Source organism: Pan troglodytes, chromosome 6, assembly GCF_028858775.2.
Source record: "Pan troglodytes isolate AG18354 chromosome 6, NHGRI_mPanTro3-v2.0_pri, whole genome shotgun sequence".
Classification (NCBI taxonomy): domain Eukaryota; kingdom Metazoa; phylum Chordata; class Mammalia; order Primates; family Hominidae; genus Pan; species Pan troglodytes.
In genome coordinates, this window is record NC_072404.2 from 38,907,294 (window position 1) to 38,924,755 (window position 17,462).

The 17,462-nt window shown below is 38.4% G+C and overlaps 1 protein-coding gene across 16 annotated transcripts in view; it reads left to right on the forward strand.

The window, feature by feature from the left end:
• BBS9 (Bardet-Biedl syndrome 9) overlaps positions 1-17,462 on the forward strand; it is a 797,962-nt gene that overhangs the window by 34,041 nt on the left and 746,459 nt on the right. For 14 of the 16 annotated variants that reach the window (XM_063814159.1, XM_063814155.1, XM_054655541.2 and 11 more), the window contains 3 exons: positions 2,765-2,887; positions 9,240-9,390; positions 12,172-12,236. In XM_063814159.1, the coding sequence (XP_063670229.1) occupies positions 2,776-2,887; positions 9,240-9,390; positions 12,172-12,236 (328 nt within the window). In that variant the 5' untranslated portion in view covers positions 2,765-2,775. Of the gene's footprint in view, positions 1-2,764; positions 2,888-9,239; positions 9,395-12,171; positions 12,237-17,462 lie in introns of those variants that run through there. The other 2 variants (XM_054655544.2, XM_054655547.2) reach the window with 2 other exon arrangements.

The following is a 17,462-nucleotide window of genomic DNA, read 5'->3' on the forward strand; positions in this document are numbered from 1 at the left end:
ATATGCAAATCAAAAATTTTGAACTAATTTTCAGTTCAAAATTAGTGATTTTGAGCATCTTTTCATACGCTTCTTGGCCATTTGTATATCTTTTTTGTTGTTGTTTGAGACAGAGCCTCACTCCGTAACCCAGGCTGGAGTACAGTGGCATGACCTTGACTCACTGCAACCTCCGCCTCCTGGGTTCAAGCAATTCTTTTGCCTCAGCCTCCTGAGTGGCTGGGATTACAGGTGCCCACTACCATGCCTGGCTAATTTTTGTATTTTAGTAGAGATGAGGTTTCACCATGTTGGCCAGGCTGGTCTTGAACTCTTGGCCCCAAGTGATCCTCCTGCCTCTGCCTCCCAAGATGCTGGGATTACAAGTATGAGCCACCGCACCCAGCTCATTCGTGTATCTTCTTTGGAGGAGTGTCTGTTCAGGTTCTTTTGCCCATTTTTTAATGGGATGGTTTGTTTTTGTTGTTGTTGTTGAGTTGTAGGAGTTCTTTATGTATCCTGGATATTAATTCCTTATCATATATATGACTTGCACATATTTTTTCCAGTTCTGTAGGAAACTGCATTCTTATTTAATCATCACAACACCACTCTTACCTTTATTTTGTAAATGAGAAAGCGAAAGTACAGAGATGTTCAGTAACTTTTAGTAACCTTCCACTGGTTGCATGGTTAACATGTGGTGGAGCAGGAATTCAAACTCACACAGGTTGCCTCTAGAGGCTATACTTTTCCACCATATTATTTACAGCCACTTTCTTGGCCAACTTTGTATAAAAACAAATGACCTTGGTTTCTATGATTAGCTCATGTGGAATGCTTACTTTAAGAGGCAGGTTGGTCTACATTTTAAAAAAGTAGAGCTGATCCTCATTATTGGCAGACTCTGTATCATTCATGAATTTGCCTACTTGCTAAAATTTATTTGTAACCCCCAAATCAGTGCTTGCAATGCTTTTGTGGTCATTTGTGATCAAGTGCAAAGGAGTAAAAATTGAGTCACCTGATGCACATGTTCCCAGCTGATGTTAAACAACTGCTTTCTTGTTTCAGTTCTCATACCGTAAACAAGTGTCCTTTCATGGTCTACAGTATTTAGTGTCGTGTTTTCTCCCACATTTTGGTAGGTTGTTTTTGGAAGGGGGTGTGGTGTTTTCACTGTTTAAAATGGTCTGCAAATGTAATACTGAAGTGCTGTCTAATGTTCCTAAATGCAAGAAGGCTGTGATGTATCTTGTGGAGAACAGACAGATGGTCCCTGACTTACCATGGTTTGACTTATGATTTTTCAACTTTAGGATGTTGTGAGAGTGATACACATTCAATAGAAACCATACTTCAAATTTTGAATTTTGATCTTTTCCCTGGTATATTAAATGCGTTTTTGACTTAAAATATTTTCAATTTATGATGGATCTATTGAGATGTAATCCCATCATAAATTGAAAAGCATCTGTACATGAAATTAGATAAGGTTAGTTCAGCCTGAGTTCTAGTGCTGGTGGGCATGATTCCCATAGTAATGAATCAGCAATACATATTAAATAAGGTATCTTTAAATAGAAACACACAAAAAACTACATTATGTATTGATTGGTTGAAGAAAATGTTGTTACTAGAAGCTTGCAGGAATCTGTCTAACCCTGTGTTTCTCCTAGGAGCAATGGCTCAGTATTTGCTAATTCATTGTTTACGGCGGCCTTATACAGAATAACTTTTGTGAATAAGGAGAATTGACTGCACTTCGTAACTACCATTTAAATCGGTGTAACATGAAGGAAAACCTCATTTATGTTAAATAAATGAACTGTTGTAGAGTCCCAGGGCATGTGATGCTGTGTTGTAATTCAAACGGTCCAAGTGCTTTCACATCTGCCATATCAGCAACTCAGTGGTAGGTAGGGCTGGTATATGCTCATTCTAGATAAGAAATCAAAGTAAGGAGAGGTTGTTTGGGTTGCCCAAGGACACACAGATAGTTAGTGGTATAAATAGTCCTGCAGCCCAATTTTCCTGCTTCTTTTTTGGTGTGAATTTCCCTCTTCTATCTTGCCTTTCTATAACTAACATAGCAAGAGGAAGTGAATGCTTTTTGAGTACCTATAGCATACCAGTTCCAGGGCTAGTCACTAATGCATTTGATCTCATTTGTCTCAGCAACTCTTTGTAATAGGAGATGCAGTTGGCCCTCCGTGTCCCCGGGTTTCACATCCATGGATTCAACCAACTGCAGATTGAAACCTGTGGATATGGAAGACTGACTGTACTGGGTATACTAGGTCATTATATATAATAAGGGACTTGAGCATCTGGGGATTTTTCATCTGTGGGGTCTTGGAACCAATCTTCCACAGGTACAAAGGGCCAACTCTAGTGCAGTCTCGCCAATGACTAGACTGAAAGGAAGTTAGGTATTTCACTGAAGACTTACATGTTAAATAGTGCTGATGGAATTTGAATCTTGATCCTCCAAAGAATATGTTCTTTTGTTATTTTCTGCAGTTCTCTCCTAAATGTTTCAGAAGAGAGAATTAGCACAACATAAATGTATAATTTCTCAGCCCAATTTACTAACGGTGTTGCAAAATATCTGATTAATGCTTCCAGCCATTTGGATTTGTGGTTTCAAATATGTGTACAAAATATTAAAAAGTTAATATAGAAATGTCCTTCTCAGATCTGTCCAAGTTTAATTTGCTATGCCTTAAGACATAATTATTAGTTCATAGTGTGAAGTAGATTATTATAAATGTTTTCTTTTTAGTGTGAAAGAAAATGTCTTTATTTAAAGCCCGTGATTGGTGGTCTACTATTCTGGGAGATAAAGAAGAATTTGATCAAGGCTGTTTGTGTCTGGCTAATGTTGACAATAGTGGAAATGGACAAGGTAAGCAACTTACAACCATACATCTTGGATGAAAGTTTTAAAGAGATCAAATAAGGCCGGGCACGGTGGCCGACTGCTGTAATCTCAGGACTTTTGGGAGGCCGAGGTGGGCAGATCACGAGGTCAGGAGTACGAGACCAGCCTGGCCAACATGGTGAAACCCTGTCTCTACTAAAAATACAAAATTAGCTGGGCTTGGTGGTGGGCATCTGTAATCCCAGCTACTTGGGAGGCTGAGGCAGGAGAATCGCTTGAACCCAGAAGGCAGAGGTTGCAGTGAGCTGAGATAGTGCCACTACATTCCAACCTGGGCAACAGAGCAAGGCTCCATCTCAAAAAAAAAAAAAAAAAAGAGATAAAATAAAAATGACTTGCTTTTCAAAATATGTACTTTTTAGAACTTAATTGAACTATCCTAATTGTACCTAATTTTGAAGGTAGTTTTTTAAAATAATATTTAGGTATCAGACTGATAACTATAGTCTTTCTGTTTTGTTTATGTTCTGGTTTGTACTGATTCTGTCATATTGTTTGCTGGAATTTAGTAAAAATTATATGATATCACTTCATTTGTATCAAAATTTGGTCTTGTAGGGGAGAGTTAGTAAAATATTTTGTATTTTGAAAAATTTCCTTTTGTAGAAATTCTTTACAAGAAAAATAAATTTATTGGACCTGGAAACCATTCATACCATAATGAAATTACACTAGCTCTATTTGGTGGTAGAAAACAATTGTTAAATCCTTGCTTTCATTATCATATTATAATACTAAAACCTACATTCTAGCTTATTCTTATGCATCGTCATGTTTTTTAAGTGACCTTTAAAACAGTTTAATTCTGTATTATTGTATCATTGCTATTTGAAATTTGTATTTGGTTTATAGTCATGGGCTTTTTTTTTGTAATCTAGATAGTCATTAGCCTCTTAAGAAAACTTATTATAACTATTCTTTTGTTTACTGCATATAAATATTATCCCCTTAGGTTTTTAAAAAATTGTTTTTCTTGCCTATAATTAAAACAGTGGGATCTGCAGGAAAATGTGAAAGGAGAAAATTGTATTGGTAAAGCAGAAGAGTGGGAGTACTAAACCGCACAGAGCACCTACTAAGTTGTTTTGAAGGAAAATTTGGTCTCTGATTTTCCACTGATAGGAGATGGGAAGGCCTTCTATTCAGAGGATATTGGAAGGTTCCTCAACCCTGCCTCTGCCCCCACTATTTGTTAAAGCATGTGATTCCCCAGTTATTTGGCCATGTAAGAGTCATGCCACAGAAATACCTGCCAGAGAGAACAATTTCAAACCCACTTCTGCCTAAACTATCTAAAGTTCAGCTTGGTTGGAAACTATACTTACTGATTATCTGAATAACATACCGTTCACTCATTCATTTCTATTAGAGCTCCCTACTGGGGTGCTACCAGTAGGTTACGAATATGCTGAGATACTGCTTCCCTCACAGTTTGTGGTGAGCTGTGAGTAGCTTCCTCTGTTTTCCGAAGCTTGCTATACAAAAATCATTACATATGTGTGTTCCACATAGACAACACTGATCATTGTGTTCCAAAGCCTGGATACCTGTGTCATAATATTGTGGGGTGATTATTATATATGGAGATTTTCTATCCCAGACACATGAGATGCTATAAGATTGTATTCTCCAGGGGTAGGTGGGGTGATGTGACTTAGGTTTCCTAATTTTTGGTAAGTTCCAAAATTGAATGCTGGCATTCTCAAGTTTGAGAATTATTTTTGTTGATCTTATAGAATGGAAAGTTAACAAGAGCAGTTTTGGATATGCTCTGTTTAAGATAGAAATGTCTAGTATACAGAATAGAGGTAGAGATTTGGGGATGAACAATATGGTGTTTATATTTGGAGCTCTGAGAACAGGTGAAAATGCACAGGGAGAGAAGTTGAAATAAGAGGGGAGGAGGTATAGGACTGTAACCTGGAGAATATGAGGATCAACAGGGGAAGTGTGGGAAGAGTAGTAGATTCTGAAAAGAGCAGGCAGAGAGGCAGGAAAACTAATTAGGCTGGTTACTGGGAAGCAGTGCAGTGGTGTGATCTTGGCTCACTGCAACCTCCACCTCCCGTGTTCAAGCAATTCTCCTGCCTTAGCCTCCCAAGTAGCTGGGATTACAGGTGCCTGCCACCACACCCAGCTAATTTTTGTATTTTTAGTAGAGACAAGGTTTTGCCATGTTGGCCAGGCTGGTCGCGAACTCCTGACCTTGGGTGATCCACCTGCCTCAGCCTCACAAAGTGCTGGGATTACAGGCATGAGCCACTGCACCTGGCCTTTTTTTTTTTTTTTTAATGGAGACAGGGTCTTGCTCTGCTGCCCAGGATGGAGTGCAGTGGCGTGATCATGGCTCACTGCAGCCTCAACCTCCCAGGTGTGCCCCACCATGCCTGGCTAATTTTTATTTTTATTTTTTTTGTACAGACAGTGTCTCCTTGTGTTGCCCAGGCTGGTCTTGAACTTCCTGGGCTCAAGTGATCCTCCTGCCTTGGCCTCCCAAAGTGCTGGGATTAATGGCGTGAGTCACCCAGCCTGGCCTAAAAGTTTTCATGCTCTTTAGCAGCAAGTGGTTCATTAGTGTCCATGACAAGAGTGGATGTGTGGGCACAATGGTAATGAGATCTAGATTTGCAATGTATGAATGGGGAGTGAGTGGGAGGTGGGGAGACTATTTATGGCTCTTTAAAGAAACTTAGCTGTGAATCGAAGAAGGGAGGATGATGATTTGGAGACCATGGAGGGTCAAGGGAAGTGGGAAAAATTCAATGTGTAGAATAGAGGCTTTCATTGATGGAGCAGGGACCCAGAGAGGACAGTCAGAGATGGGATCAGGTGTGCAGATGGAAGGATTAACCTTGGACAGATGTGGAAGCTTTTTTCCACAGTGCCAGAGGAAAGAAGGTAAGAATGTATACAGATGTAGAGAAATTTGCAGGTCAAGTTGGGAGGTTGAAACAGTAATGTCAGTTGACCTCTACTTTTTTTTAGGTGATCAGACAGTGAGACTAGAGTTACAGGGATCCTGAAATTCTTTAGAAGAAGCCAAGTAAAACACAGAAGGATTCCTTGTTAATCTTGATAGTACAATTGAAATTGAACACCCCATGCATTTAAAGTGGCACTTACTTTCCTAATTCTCTCAACTCAAGATTCAGACTATTGAGAGAGATAGTGAGAATGAGGGAGAGAGAGAGGATCTGAATAATACAATTTAGATTACATGCCAACCTGTGGCCTGGAGGGAAAGTTTATTACTAGAATTGGAGTAGAGAACAAATAAGACTGACTAATGGCTTTTCATTTAATGCCTGCATGTTCATTAATTCCTGGGGAATCCCATATTTAATTGTAGCTTGAAATCTGTGAGAGTCAGACTTATCTGAGATCTGGTTACTATACTAGTCCTTCAAAGTATTTTAATAGTCGTACATATACATTTTGTTTCAGTGGGTTAGCTTGTTACCATGTGGACTTGGCCATCCTGACCTCCTCTTATCCCTGAAGATAGGGCTATATTGACCTATCCATGAATCTTGGTTATTTAGTGAGTAAAAGTGGGGATTTAGGGCATGACAGGATACATGGGAAGCTCAGCGGGGAATGTTTTAGGAAGGTTTAAAGGTTTAAGTCTTCTCCAACCCTTCTGGACTCCATTATAACAGTATAATTCCATTCTCCCTGATCAGTGCCTTTACTTTTACTTAAGAAGCCTGGAGAGATTTGTCAAGTCATTTGTTATTGTAATTTAAAACTTAAAGAATCAGTCTCTGAATGAGCTTCTCAGTGATTAAGCCCCACTATCTGAGTAGTAAGTGGTGAGAAATGTTTCTGCAGAGTACCAAAGACCCTGAGTTTTATTCTTTACCCTTAGATGACAATTTTGAGATTTAAACCTATCATTCTTTTATTTTAAATTATCCAATTTAATTTAAATAAAGCTATCTTCGATAAAGCTGTCTTACATGTGGTTTGGTGTTCCTCCTTGTTCAGCTGGCCTATGGCAGCAGCTGTCCAGTCTACTAGAGTTTCACCTGCAATGGGCACAGGGTCCCAGATGACTAGAGATGATAACTTGATTAATTGTTCTGTTACAATGTAAAGTGTTACTTAACCCCACCTAGAACGTGAATGGGAGTGTTCTGTGAAAGGGCATATACGCAAAGTGGCCCTCAAATACTGAAGGAGCCGAGAACCAAAGATTGAGGCAGACAAATCCAGTTCTTCAGTATACAGTGATTTATTAGGTGAACTTATGGGCAGAAATGTCCTGGGCAGTTGCAAGACAGGCAGCTCTCCACACCACAACCCCCAGACCCAGGGCTTGTATCTTGGGGGAAAAAAGTATACATGCTCTGGGAAGAATGTGTAGGTGGCTATGAGTGTCACAGCCTATGATGTATGCAGCAACATCAAGTGCTGTTTTGGAGGAAAGGCAAAACTTACAATGAATAGATGTTTCTGCATAAAGAGTAATACATCAACTAGAGATCTTGGAGGAGTTCTTGGACTTGAGTTTAGTCAGGAGTCACATGGCAGATTAGCATTTAAAATAAAGTTACTCTTGTCCCCACAAGGAATCTTACTGTTTTGTACCGCATTTCAGGTCAAGAACCAATTCCCATACTTTGGAGTCCAAGGCAGGTAGATTGCTTGAGTCCAGAAGTTTGAGACCAGCCCAGACAACATGGCAAAACCACATCCCTACAAAAAATACAAAAATTAGCTGGGCATGAAGGCACATGCCTGTATTCCCAGCCACTCAGGAGGCTGAGGTGGGAGGATCAATTGAGCCTGGGAGGTTGAGGCTGCAACAAGCTGTGATTGCATCACTGTACTCAAGCCTGGGCAACAGAGTGAGACCCTGTCTCAAAGGAAAAAAAAAAAAAGAAGAACCAATTCCAAATATGCTTGCATGTTTGCATGCCTGCAGTTTATTTTCTAGTGCTCATTTCTATATCAGTTATCTTTTTTTTTTGGCCACAAGTGACAGGAAACTGATAGATTTTAAGTTCAGAAGGTACTGGAATGAATGTAAGATAGCTTTCCCAATGCAGGCAGAGTTGAACTGAACAAGCCTTTAGTGGGGACAGGAATGGGCATGGCTCTAGAGACCTTTTAAGCCTCCAGTATTGAAGTTCCCAGGATTATACCTCTCTCATAGGGTTATTATGAGGATTTTTTTTTCTTGAGATGGAGTCTTGCTGTGTCACCCAGGCTGGAGTACAGTGGCACTGTCTCGGCTCAATGCAGCCTCCACTTCCCGGATTCCAGCGATTCTCCTGCCTCAGCCTCCTGGGTAGCTGGGATTACAGGCATGCGCCACCACACCTAGCTAATTTTTTCTATTTTTAGTAGAGATAGGGTTTCAACATGTTGGCCAGGCTGGTCTCGAACTCCTGATCTCAAGTGATCTGCCTGCCTCAGCTTCCCAAAGTGCTAGGATTACAGGCATGAGCCACTGCACCCAGCCTTTTTTTTTTTTTTTTTTTTTCCAGTGACAAGGTCTTGTTCTTTCGCCCAGGCTAGAGTACAGTGGCACGATTAGAGCTCACTGCAGCCTTGAACTCCTTGGCTCAAGCAGTCCTTCCACCTCAGCCTCCCAAGTAGCTGGGACTACAGGGGCATGCCACTGCACTCAGCTTTGCATGTCATTCCCTCCATGTCTCTGTTCTGTCCTCTTAAAGGACACTAATTGAGTTTGATCACACATCTAATTAACTGGACCTCATTTTAACTTGATTACATGTGCAAAGACTCTGTTTCCAAATCAGGTCACATTCAGAGGTACCTGGGGTTATGACTTTAACATATCTTTTTTTGGGGGGACACAATTTAACTTACAACACCCATTCTATCATTTCCCCTGCTTGTACTTAAGATGAAACATTGCTAATCAAGGCACTCTATCGAGTGACGACTCAGAATCCTTTTTAATACAGTGTTTTCGACAGCCACAAGCAGTTATAGAGTTGGCCTCTATGATGGAATCAGTTTACAACATTGTACTAGTCCTTTGATAACGGGGCTTGCTTTGATTGAGTTAAATTATGACTTTGATACCAAAAAAGGTTTAGGAAAAAATGCAATATGTTAGTACATTTGACTGTAGGGATGTAAAGCTATTTATGAAAGCTGTGTGTTATTAAAATAAGTACTCTTTAATTACACCTTCTTTGACAGAGTGGCCTTTGTGTATAAAGCAAGACTGAATTCTTTTAATTTTTAGATTTCTCTTTTACACATTAGAAAGCTTATTTCCTAAGAGATTTGCTAATGTTTGTTTCTCCCTCTATCTTTTTTTTTTTTAAATTCTCTACAGATAAAATAATTGTGGGTAGCTTTATGGGATACCTAAGGATCTTTAGCCCCCATCCTGCAAAAACAGGAGATGGAGCTCAAGCCGAAGATTTGCTTCTAGAAGTGGATCTACGAGATCCAGTACTTCAAGTGGAAGTAGGAAAGTTTGTTTCGTAAGTAAGCCCACTAATTCTGGTATTTTACTTGGAGTATGTCAATCCTTTACAGTGTCACTTTTGTGTATTCTTCAAAGAAGACTATCCATGAATTAAATATATTTTCTGGATATTGTCACCTAGGTGTTTCTCATGTATGGAATGCTTTTTATGTGGAAACTGTACATTTAAGATATAATAATTTAGGGCCTTTTAATAGTAATAGACTTAAGATGCCTGACATTGTCAGAAGCTTAAAAACAAAGAGATAAGCTTTTGAAAATAACCAAATAAAGAAATAAATAAGAAGTATCTACTTATTTAAAGTTATATAGGTGTCCGTTTATAATTAGATGAAGTAGCAGATAACCATTACTTTTTGGTTCATAGCTTTGAGGTTTTAAAATGAATACTTGTTTGGGGTAGAGATGCCCTATCATTTCTTGAAAGAAGTCAGTTCAACCCACAAAGTAAGTCTTCCCCCTACAAGAGCTTTGTTTCAAAGTACTTTATTCTTAAATCTAATTTATTTTAGAAAACTGTTTATTAGTTTGAACTTTGGGTAATATGTCTGCTTTTTATTTACTGATGATATTGCTGATCCTCTTATTTTCATACACAAACTTTCTTAAAATTAAGCTTGTATTTCTTAATCATTTAAAAGTATGATGAACACTTATCAAGTAGCCAGAGTTGGTTTGCCTCCTCTTTTTGAGCTCCCTTTTGCCTTTTTAAATCTGGGAAGTGACCTAAGCTCTGGATTTTGGCATTCTACATTTGTTTATCATAATTTATTGGCCCCAGGGGCCATTTAGTCAGGGCCCTAACTCCTGCTTGAAAACCAAACAACCACTCATGAGCATTCACCCTCTTCTAATGATATGTTTTATTCTGTTGGGAAGCTGTAGCTTAGATACTTTAGGCTGGGATATGAGATGAGACTTTTATGCTTTGTGACAGGCTGGATTGCGGAGATTTTGTGACCGAAGTGGTTGGTAAATATCTACTCCATCTAAAAGCAGATGATGATTAGGTGCCCATCATGTGCCTAGGACATATTAGGTGTGATGGATTTACAAAGTAAGGAGACAAAAGCATCCTTCCTGCTAAAAAGTGTTTTTACCTTACCATTAAAAAAGTGAAACACAGCCAATAATCATTCTGTATAGTAGTCCTTAAGTATAGCCCTCATCTATGTGCTCACATTGGAAGGGAGGAAGTTAACGTTGTTAAGTAGATAGTATACTAGGCCTTACTATGACATCATGCTCTTTTCCTGAGCATGGTGGAAAACTTGTTTTGAATGTCCAGGGTACATATACAGAATTTCCAAAGGTGATACTGATTATGTGATAGTCATGTATATTTGCATTTTCTACTAGTAGAACAAATGATGAGTATATATTAATTGTAACAATGTTTTGCAGATGTTATCTAATAAGATTCTTATTTGTAAATAAGATACTAACACTCTGAAAGTTTAAATGATCATACATATAGTAAGGTGCAGAGTCAGAACCCCCATCTAGGTCTGCAGACTTCAATTATAGTCCTTGCAGTTTAGAACAGAGTCTGTTCTAAACAGGGGTTGTACACTGGAGGCCTGCTTGTACATGTGAGCCTGTTCAGTATTTTATTTTGTTTTATTTTGAGGCGGAGTTTCACTCTCGTCGCCCAGACTGGAGTGCAATGGCGTGATCTCAGCTTGCTGCAACCTCCGCCTCCCAGATTCAAGCAATTCTCCTGCCTCAGCCTCCCAAGTAGCTGGGACTACAGGCACGTGCCACCATGCCTGGCTAATTTTTGTATTTTTAGTAGAGACAGGGTTTCACCATGTTGGCCAGGCTGGTCTCGAACTTCTGATCTCAGGAGATCCACCGCCCCCTCCCACCTCAGCCTCCCAAAGTGCTGGATTACAGGCCATTACACCTGGCCGCCTGCTCAGTATTTTAAGTTTAAAAGAGCTGTCAACATTTAAGAACCAAGAGATTTCACATAAAACCCAATGCTTTCTGGCTTTTCTTGAAAAATGTGGGGCTCTGGCCCCAAGCCCAGAACCAAGTAATAGCCACCTCCTTTAGTCTGGTTCAGTCTCCAGTTAATCACAGCCATTTACACTCTTTACTCATTAACAACCCGTGGCTTGATCCTTGAAAACTGAATTTAGGATCTCTAGACTGTGCCATGCTAGTTTCTGGAAACCACTTGAGATAGGCTGGGAATTGTTGTGGTGATATTGGTAGTTTATTTCTATTTGAGATTTAGTCCAAACAGAAATATTTTCAATACTTGTAATAAAATTTCAGATATGGAAGTGATATATGCTACTTGTAATAATGATTGGTGTTTTGTGATGTTTTAACCTTTACAAGATGCTTTCACATTATTTTATTTCATTTCATTGAACCTCTTATTTTTCATGAGAAATAGGCTCAGGGAGATTTTAGTGACTTGCCCAAAGTCACGGGTGAATTAGTCAGAAAGCCAGGACTAGAACTTGGATTTCTTTATTGAAAGAAATAGCACTTAGGGAAGGACCTCAGATCTGACTTTTTCTTGGAAGCTCTGTTGGCTTCAATCTGAAGGCAGTGCCTTGAGGCAGAGTACTTGAGCCTCTGGGGTTGTCACATTGGCTGTTTATTGTTATATTTATTTTTCAGTTTAGAATTTTATCTAATGAATTGTTTTGTTTACTCACAGTGGCTGTGGTTATGAGATCTTTTTGAAATTATTTTACAACTTTTTGGTTACGTCTAAAACTAATATTGGAAAACTTTAAAAACTTTCTCTGTTTTTCAGAGGTACTGAAATGCTGCATTTGGCTGTGTTACATTCTAGAAAACTTTGTGTCTACTCTGTCTCAGGTAAGAAATATTTTTACCAATGTAGAATTTATATTACAAATTGGGCTTAATGTTATATGAGAATAGATATTCCCTAGTGCTGACTTGGTAGAGAACACAAAACATTTAGTTGAATGTTTTCTTGTCTTGGTTAACATTTTCCCATTTTTCATTTATTCTTTCAGATACTTAGGCTATTACATTTTCATGGTCTACTATTTCTGTGTATATGTATCTTTCTAGCAGAGGATTCCTCTTAATCACCTGCCTCTCCAGAATTGTTTCCAGGATTGCCTGTGACTAATAGAGGCCAATTCTGGGTACTTAAGACACTTGAGTCTTAAGAAATGTTCTTCAATAACAAAATTGATTAGATGCTAAGTCATAGTGGTTTGAAGTACATTTTCTTTGGTGAATCTCAAGTATTTTCTCTTTACCGTTCCAATTTCTTGGTTTTTGGTTGTCTTCACTCAGTCAGGCTTCATCAGGTTTCATTCTCTGACATGGTTCTGTGGGTACAAGTATAGTATGCAGTTTGGTTTTTATTAAAATTATAGTATGTGGTTTGGTTTTTATTATATTTTATTTTGGCCTTTATTAAATGTAAGATATAACTTAAAAATTTTTATTTCAATTATTAGATAAGTTTAGTTCAAGTTGAGAGTTATTTTAATGGGTGTCAGTGTTGGGGGCATTTTTTTTATGGGTATGAGAAAACTAAGTGTCTGTGAGGCTGTTCCTTTTACCAGAGATCCTCTCCTTTGGAGCTTGCTGTAAATGTTACCTTCTAGGATTTGGATTTCTCAGACTTATTCTCTTGATTTGGGCTTTCTTTGTATTTTGCTTTCAATTTGAGTAATGATGCATATTTACTGACTGAGTTGGATATTCTTAGGCAGTCTCTTTTCAGGGTGAAGATCTTTTAGATTTCCAAGGCAGGCTTGGTAACCTGGCATGGTATATGGTAGACATCCAGTAAATACTTGTTGAATGAATGAATGAACAAATTTCTGGGTAGTGCTGAGGCAATTGACAGTGGCTTTCTTTATTACTCTTCACCATGTTCTGTTTTCGTCCCCTTCTCTGTTACCACTATCATTTTATTTCCCACTCTGTTTATGTCAGAGGCCTGATAAAGTGTGCTCTCATTGATTTTATGGTAAAGGACATGGTTTCATGTTGCTCCTCCTAGTGTCAGGGCATTTATTTAGTATGCCAGAGTAAATGGAGAAGGTATTATCATACGATATAGGCTACTTTATTGCATGGATCTAGTTGTTCTTCTGTTTTTGACCGTAAGCCTGTTATTTTACTAAGTGGGTTACACAAGCCATGGAGGAGAACTTGCCTACAGTTATAGTTACCCAGAATACTTCTTTGGCAATTAGTTCCTTCTGAAGCTCCATGGGGGCTCTAAGCAGGGCAGAGAGGAGGGTATCTTAGAAGCTAGAAATTCGAGTAGACACTAGGCCTTCCCTGGTCCTGCTCGAACTATAGGCCAAAAAGACAGATGCCTCTGGAGTTCCACTGGGGCTTAGAGCACAGACAAGGGATAAAATGTGTACTTATCAGAAAAACGTACTGAAAGAAACTGGCATATTAGGTGACAATTTGTTTATGGCATATTGATATCCTTCAAGTAAGTGTTGAAAATGAAAGTTATTTGCTATGGGAATGGTGATTTTATAGCTCTTTTATTCTTTGTGTTCATTTAAAAGCTTTGTATTCTCTGGGGACTAGAAGTTGTCCAAACTACATTCTCTTAGGCCCCACCTCACTTCCCTTCTGTCTTTCATTTCTTCAGCCTCTTGTGATGTGGGCTGACAATTTGTATATTTTTCCTGGCTTGGCTTAAATTGAGAAGCATGGGAATGTTTTTGTTCTCTTGAATATGTTTCTTGAAGTTCCAGATTGAACTTTTACCTAGCTTTTACTGTAACAGGGGAAGCACAAACATTTTCTAATTTAAGTGAAACCACTAGTGTCAGCAGGCAAACGTGTGAGCTGAACTTGACATCCTTTTCTTCAACTGCTCCCTTCTCAAATATTTTCAAACTAGAGGAGCCCTTCTAAGGTCAGTCTCCTGGACATACCTAACAACCCTTAATAGTCAGAGGCTATTTTGCTAACTTCTTTTTCATGGGTTATGTGTCATCAAATGTATGCTTAATATAGAGAAAAAACAGGGTCTTGCTGACCTGAAGTTGGCCTATCTTATCATACTCTGGTAAAGAGAAAGCATCACATGGCATCTCAGATTTCTTTCTGATGGGCTTCAGTTTCTGAATAAATGGTTACAGATGTGTGAGTGTAAGCCATACTGATTATGTTGTTTTAAATATTATTTTCCAAAAAATGTGTACTTCTCAAGAAGCATTTACTAAACATCTGACATATTTATAGAATTTTAATGGTTTCCATGAGGAGGGCAAAAAAGATGTGGTTCTTTACTTTTGACAGTCTTACGTAATCTGATTTACTTAATCTGTAATGGCTTTGAGTTCAACATCCTTAGATTGCTCAGCAGTTACCTAAAATTGCACCGAAAACTGTTGTCAAAGTGACCTTTGATTTTCCAGAGAATTTTTTGGTTTAAATCAGATCTTGTTTAAGTAAGGCCTGTTGCATAAATGTTTGAATATTCATGTATTTTCTAATTGATGAAACTTTATAATGTATGTAGACTGTAATCATATATGCTATATTCAGTCCATATATCCCAGGGCAAAACCTATGTAAATAATTTTAATATTATGTCACTGATGCTTTTTTAGGGAGAAAATGGTCAGAAATATTAGATTCCCAAATACTTCTTTTATTCCAAGGTAGTTATCTAAGGAAAATTGTCTTTTTCTCCATAGTTGCATTATTAAATTTTAAAGTGCTATTACCTGACATTTAAGATGTATCAGTGCATTTGGAGTTTTTACACAAAGCCTAGTGTCGTTTCATGCCAAGTTTAAATATTGGCTGCTGACACCTGTGTTCATTGACATGAGTTCCTAATGTTCCTGCTTGCATTTTGGCTAGCAGGCATGTATAGGTGCTTTTCTTATTCAGAGGGATTGATCTGGTTGTAGATGTTGTTAAAAGAAAAACCTTAGTCAAATGAAATTTAACAGAGTTTAATTGAGCAAAGAATGATTTGTGAATTGGGCAGTCTCTTGAGCCAGAGTAGGCTGAGAGAGACTCCAGCACAGCCACATGGTAAAAGACGATTTATAGACAGAAAAAGGAAAGTGACAGACAGAAAAAGGAAAGAGATGTACAGAAAATAGAATGAGGTACAGAAACGGTCAGGTTGGTTACAGCTTGAGGTTTACCTTATTTGAACATAGTTTGAACAACTGGCCTCCTTTGATTGGCCAAAACTCAGTGATTGGCACAAGAGTAGGTTACAGTCTATTTCCACCTCCATTTAGGTTATAGTTCACTATGTACAGAGAAACCTTTAGGCTGAACTTAAAAGATGTAAGGAGGCAGCTTTAGGCTAAACTTGATTTAACAATTTTCCTCTTTTGGTCATCCTCTCAATTTTGAGAGATTGACCACAACTAGTCATTGATGTCACTATCACCATTGTAAATGTGCTTATTTCATCTCAAAACCCACTGAGAAATAGCAGAACAGTGGATTTTGTAAGGTAGGAACAAGGAATTTAGTTTATTTTTTGTAAAGGTTAGAGTAGAGGGTACTTCCTCATGCTGGAATGTCCTGTTTAGAGGAGAAAAACAAAACCTGGTCTGTTCTAGGAGCTATGTGTTTCCTTAAGATCTTAGTTTGATTATGTCACATTTAACATGAGTGACTTCATTTTGGCTTGGTCTTGTCTGTTGGGACCTAGTACATGAGTTCAGTCCAAAACAATGGCCTTCCATAATTTTATTTTAAAACTTCCCCCTTTTAGTCAGGTTCTCACATAGGTGAGAGTGTGACCAAAACTTAGGGCCTTAGTTCCACTCTCTTTTAACATCAATTTTGGGTTTCTGGTCTCAGGATGTCATTCATAGGTTACAGTGCCCTCATGGTCACACATCTTTTTAAGCTCTTGTCCTTCTAGTTGAAGAGAGATCATGTGGCACTCTAGAGATGGCTGCATGCAAACATTTAAAACTTTTGAGAGAATATAGCACACTAGGGAGATTACTATTTTGACTATCAGGAGGATAATACCAAGAGTTTGGAGCATGCTTCTTAGCCAGGGTCCCCATGAACCAAACCAACTAAAATTAAATAGATCAAAGAATGAGCTAGATAAAGAGTCTGTTCGTTTTAAATAAGCAGTCTCTTCGTTAGTCCCCTGTAACTGAATCTCTATAATGCTCAATGTGATGCATTTCTCCATGGCCAACAAGAAGTGCCAGCAAGTGCACAGATATTGCTGTTTAGCCAGTAAGTAATCTAGAGCAGTTCTATTATTTAGCATAACTTTCATAAGAGAATATAAAGTCTGTTGTGTGACCATAGCCTTTAGGGTAGAATCTTCTATAAAGCCTATCATGAGGGATACATTTCTAATTATTGCCTCATTTACTTCAAACCATGGAAAAGGAGACCTAACAAATGATGTCTATTTAGAAGAATGAAGACTTCTTGGAAATGTTCTCTTTAACCTATGATGTAGGTTAAGAGGAGTGGACCAATGTCCTGTTTCTAACTGATTATGAGGCAACAAATGTGTCATTAAAATTTCTCACCTGCATTGGGCCTTCGTCTTTTATCTATTGAGGCATAAGATATTCCATGTATAAGGCTGGCTGCAAAATCCTTCACAAATTAAAGTATACTCTATGAATGCACACAATAGACCCTCTTTTCACTTCTATTGTTCATGGAAGCATAAGCAAGAAAAAATAGGTAAGAGTCTCCTGATAGCAGAGAAGTCTTGATCTGTGATCTTGAGAAAAAGCTGTCTATATCATGGATGCCATCTTCTTCTGGGGAGAAACTTTCCTGTTTAGCTTTACTTTAAGGTTGCCAATGGGTGTACAGTTCCAAGAGTGGAGGGGCCCTTTTGAGTTGTGAGATTATTAACTCAAAATTTCAAGGTCCCAAAGTGTTGCTGCAATGTAGATGGCAAGGGCAGTCTTTCTCTGGTATTCTCAGAAGATTCAATCTTTGTGTTCTAGATTTTGAAGGGGTTGATTGTCCTCAGTCAGCAGACTGTGAAAAGCTTTCTTCACCAGGTGGAAATATACTTTGACAAATAGAGCTAATGTTATAACATCAGCCCTCTTGCATGGGAAA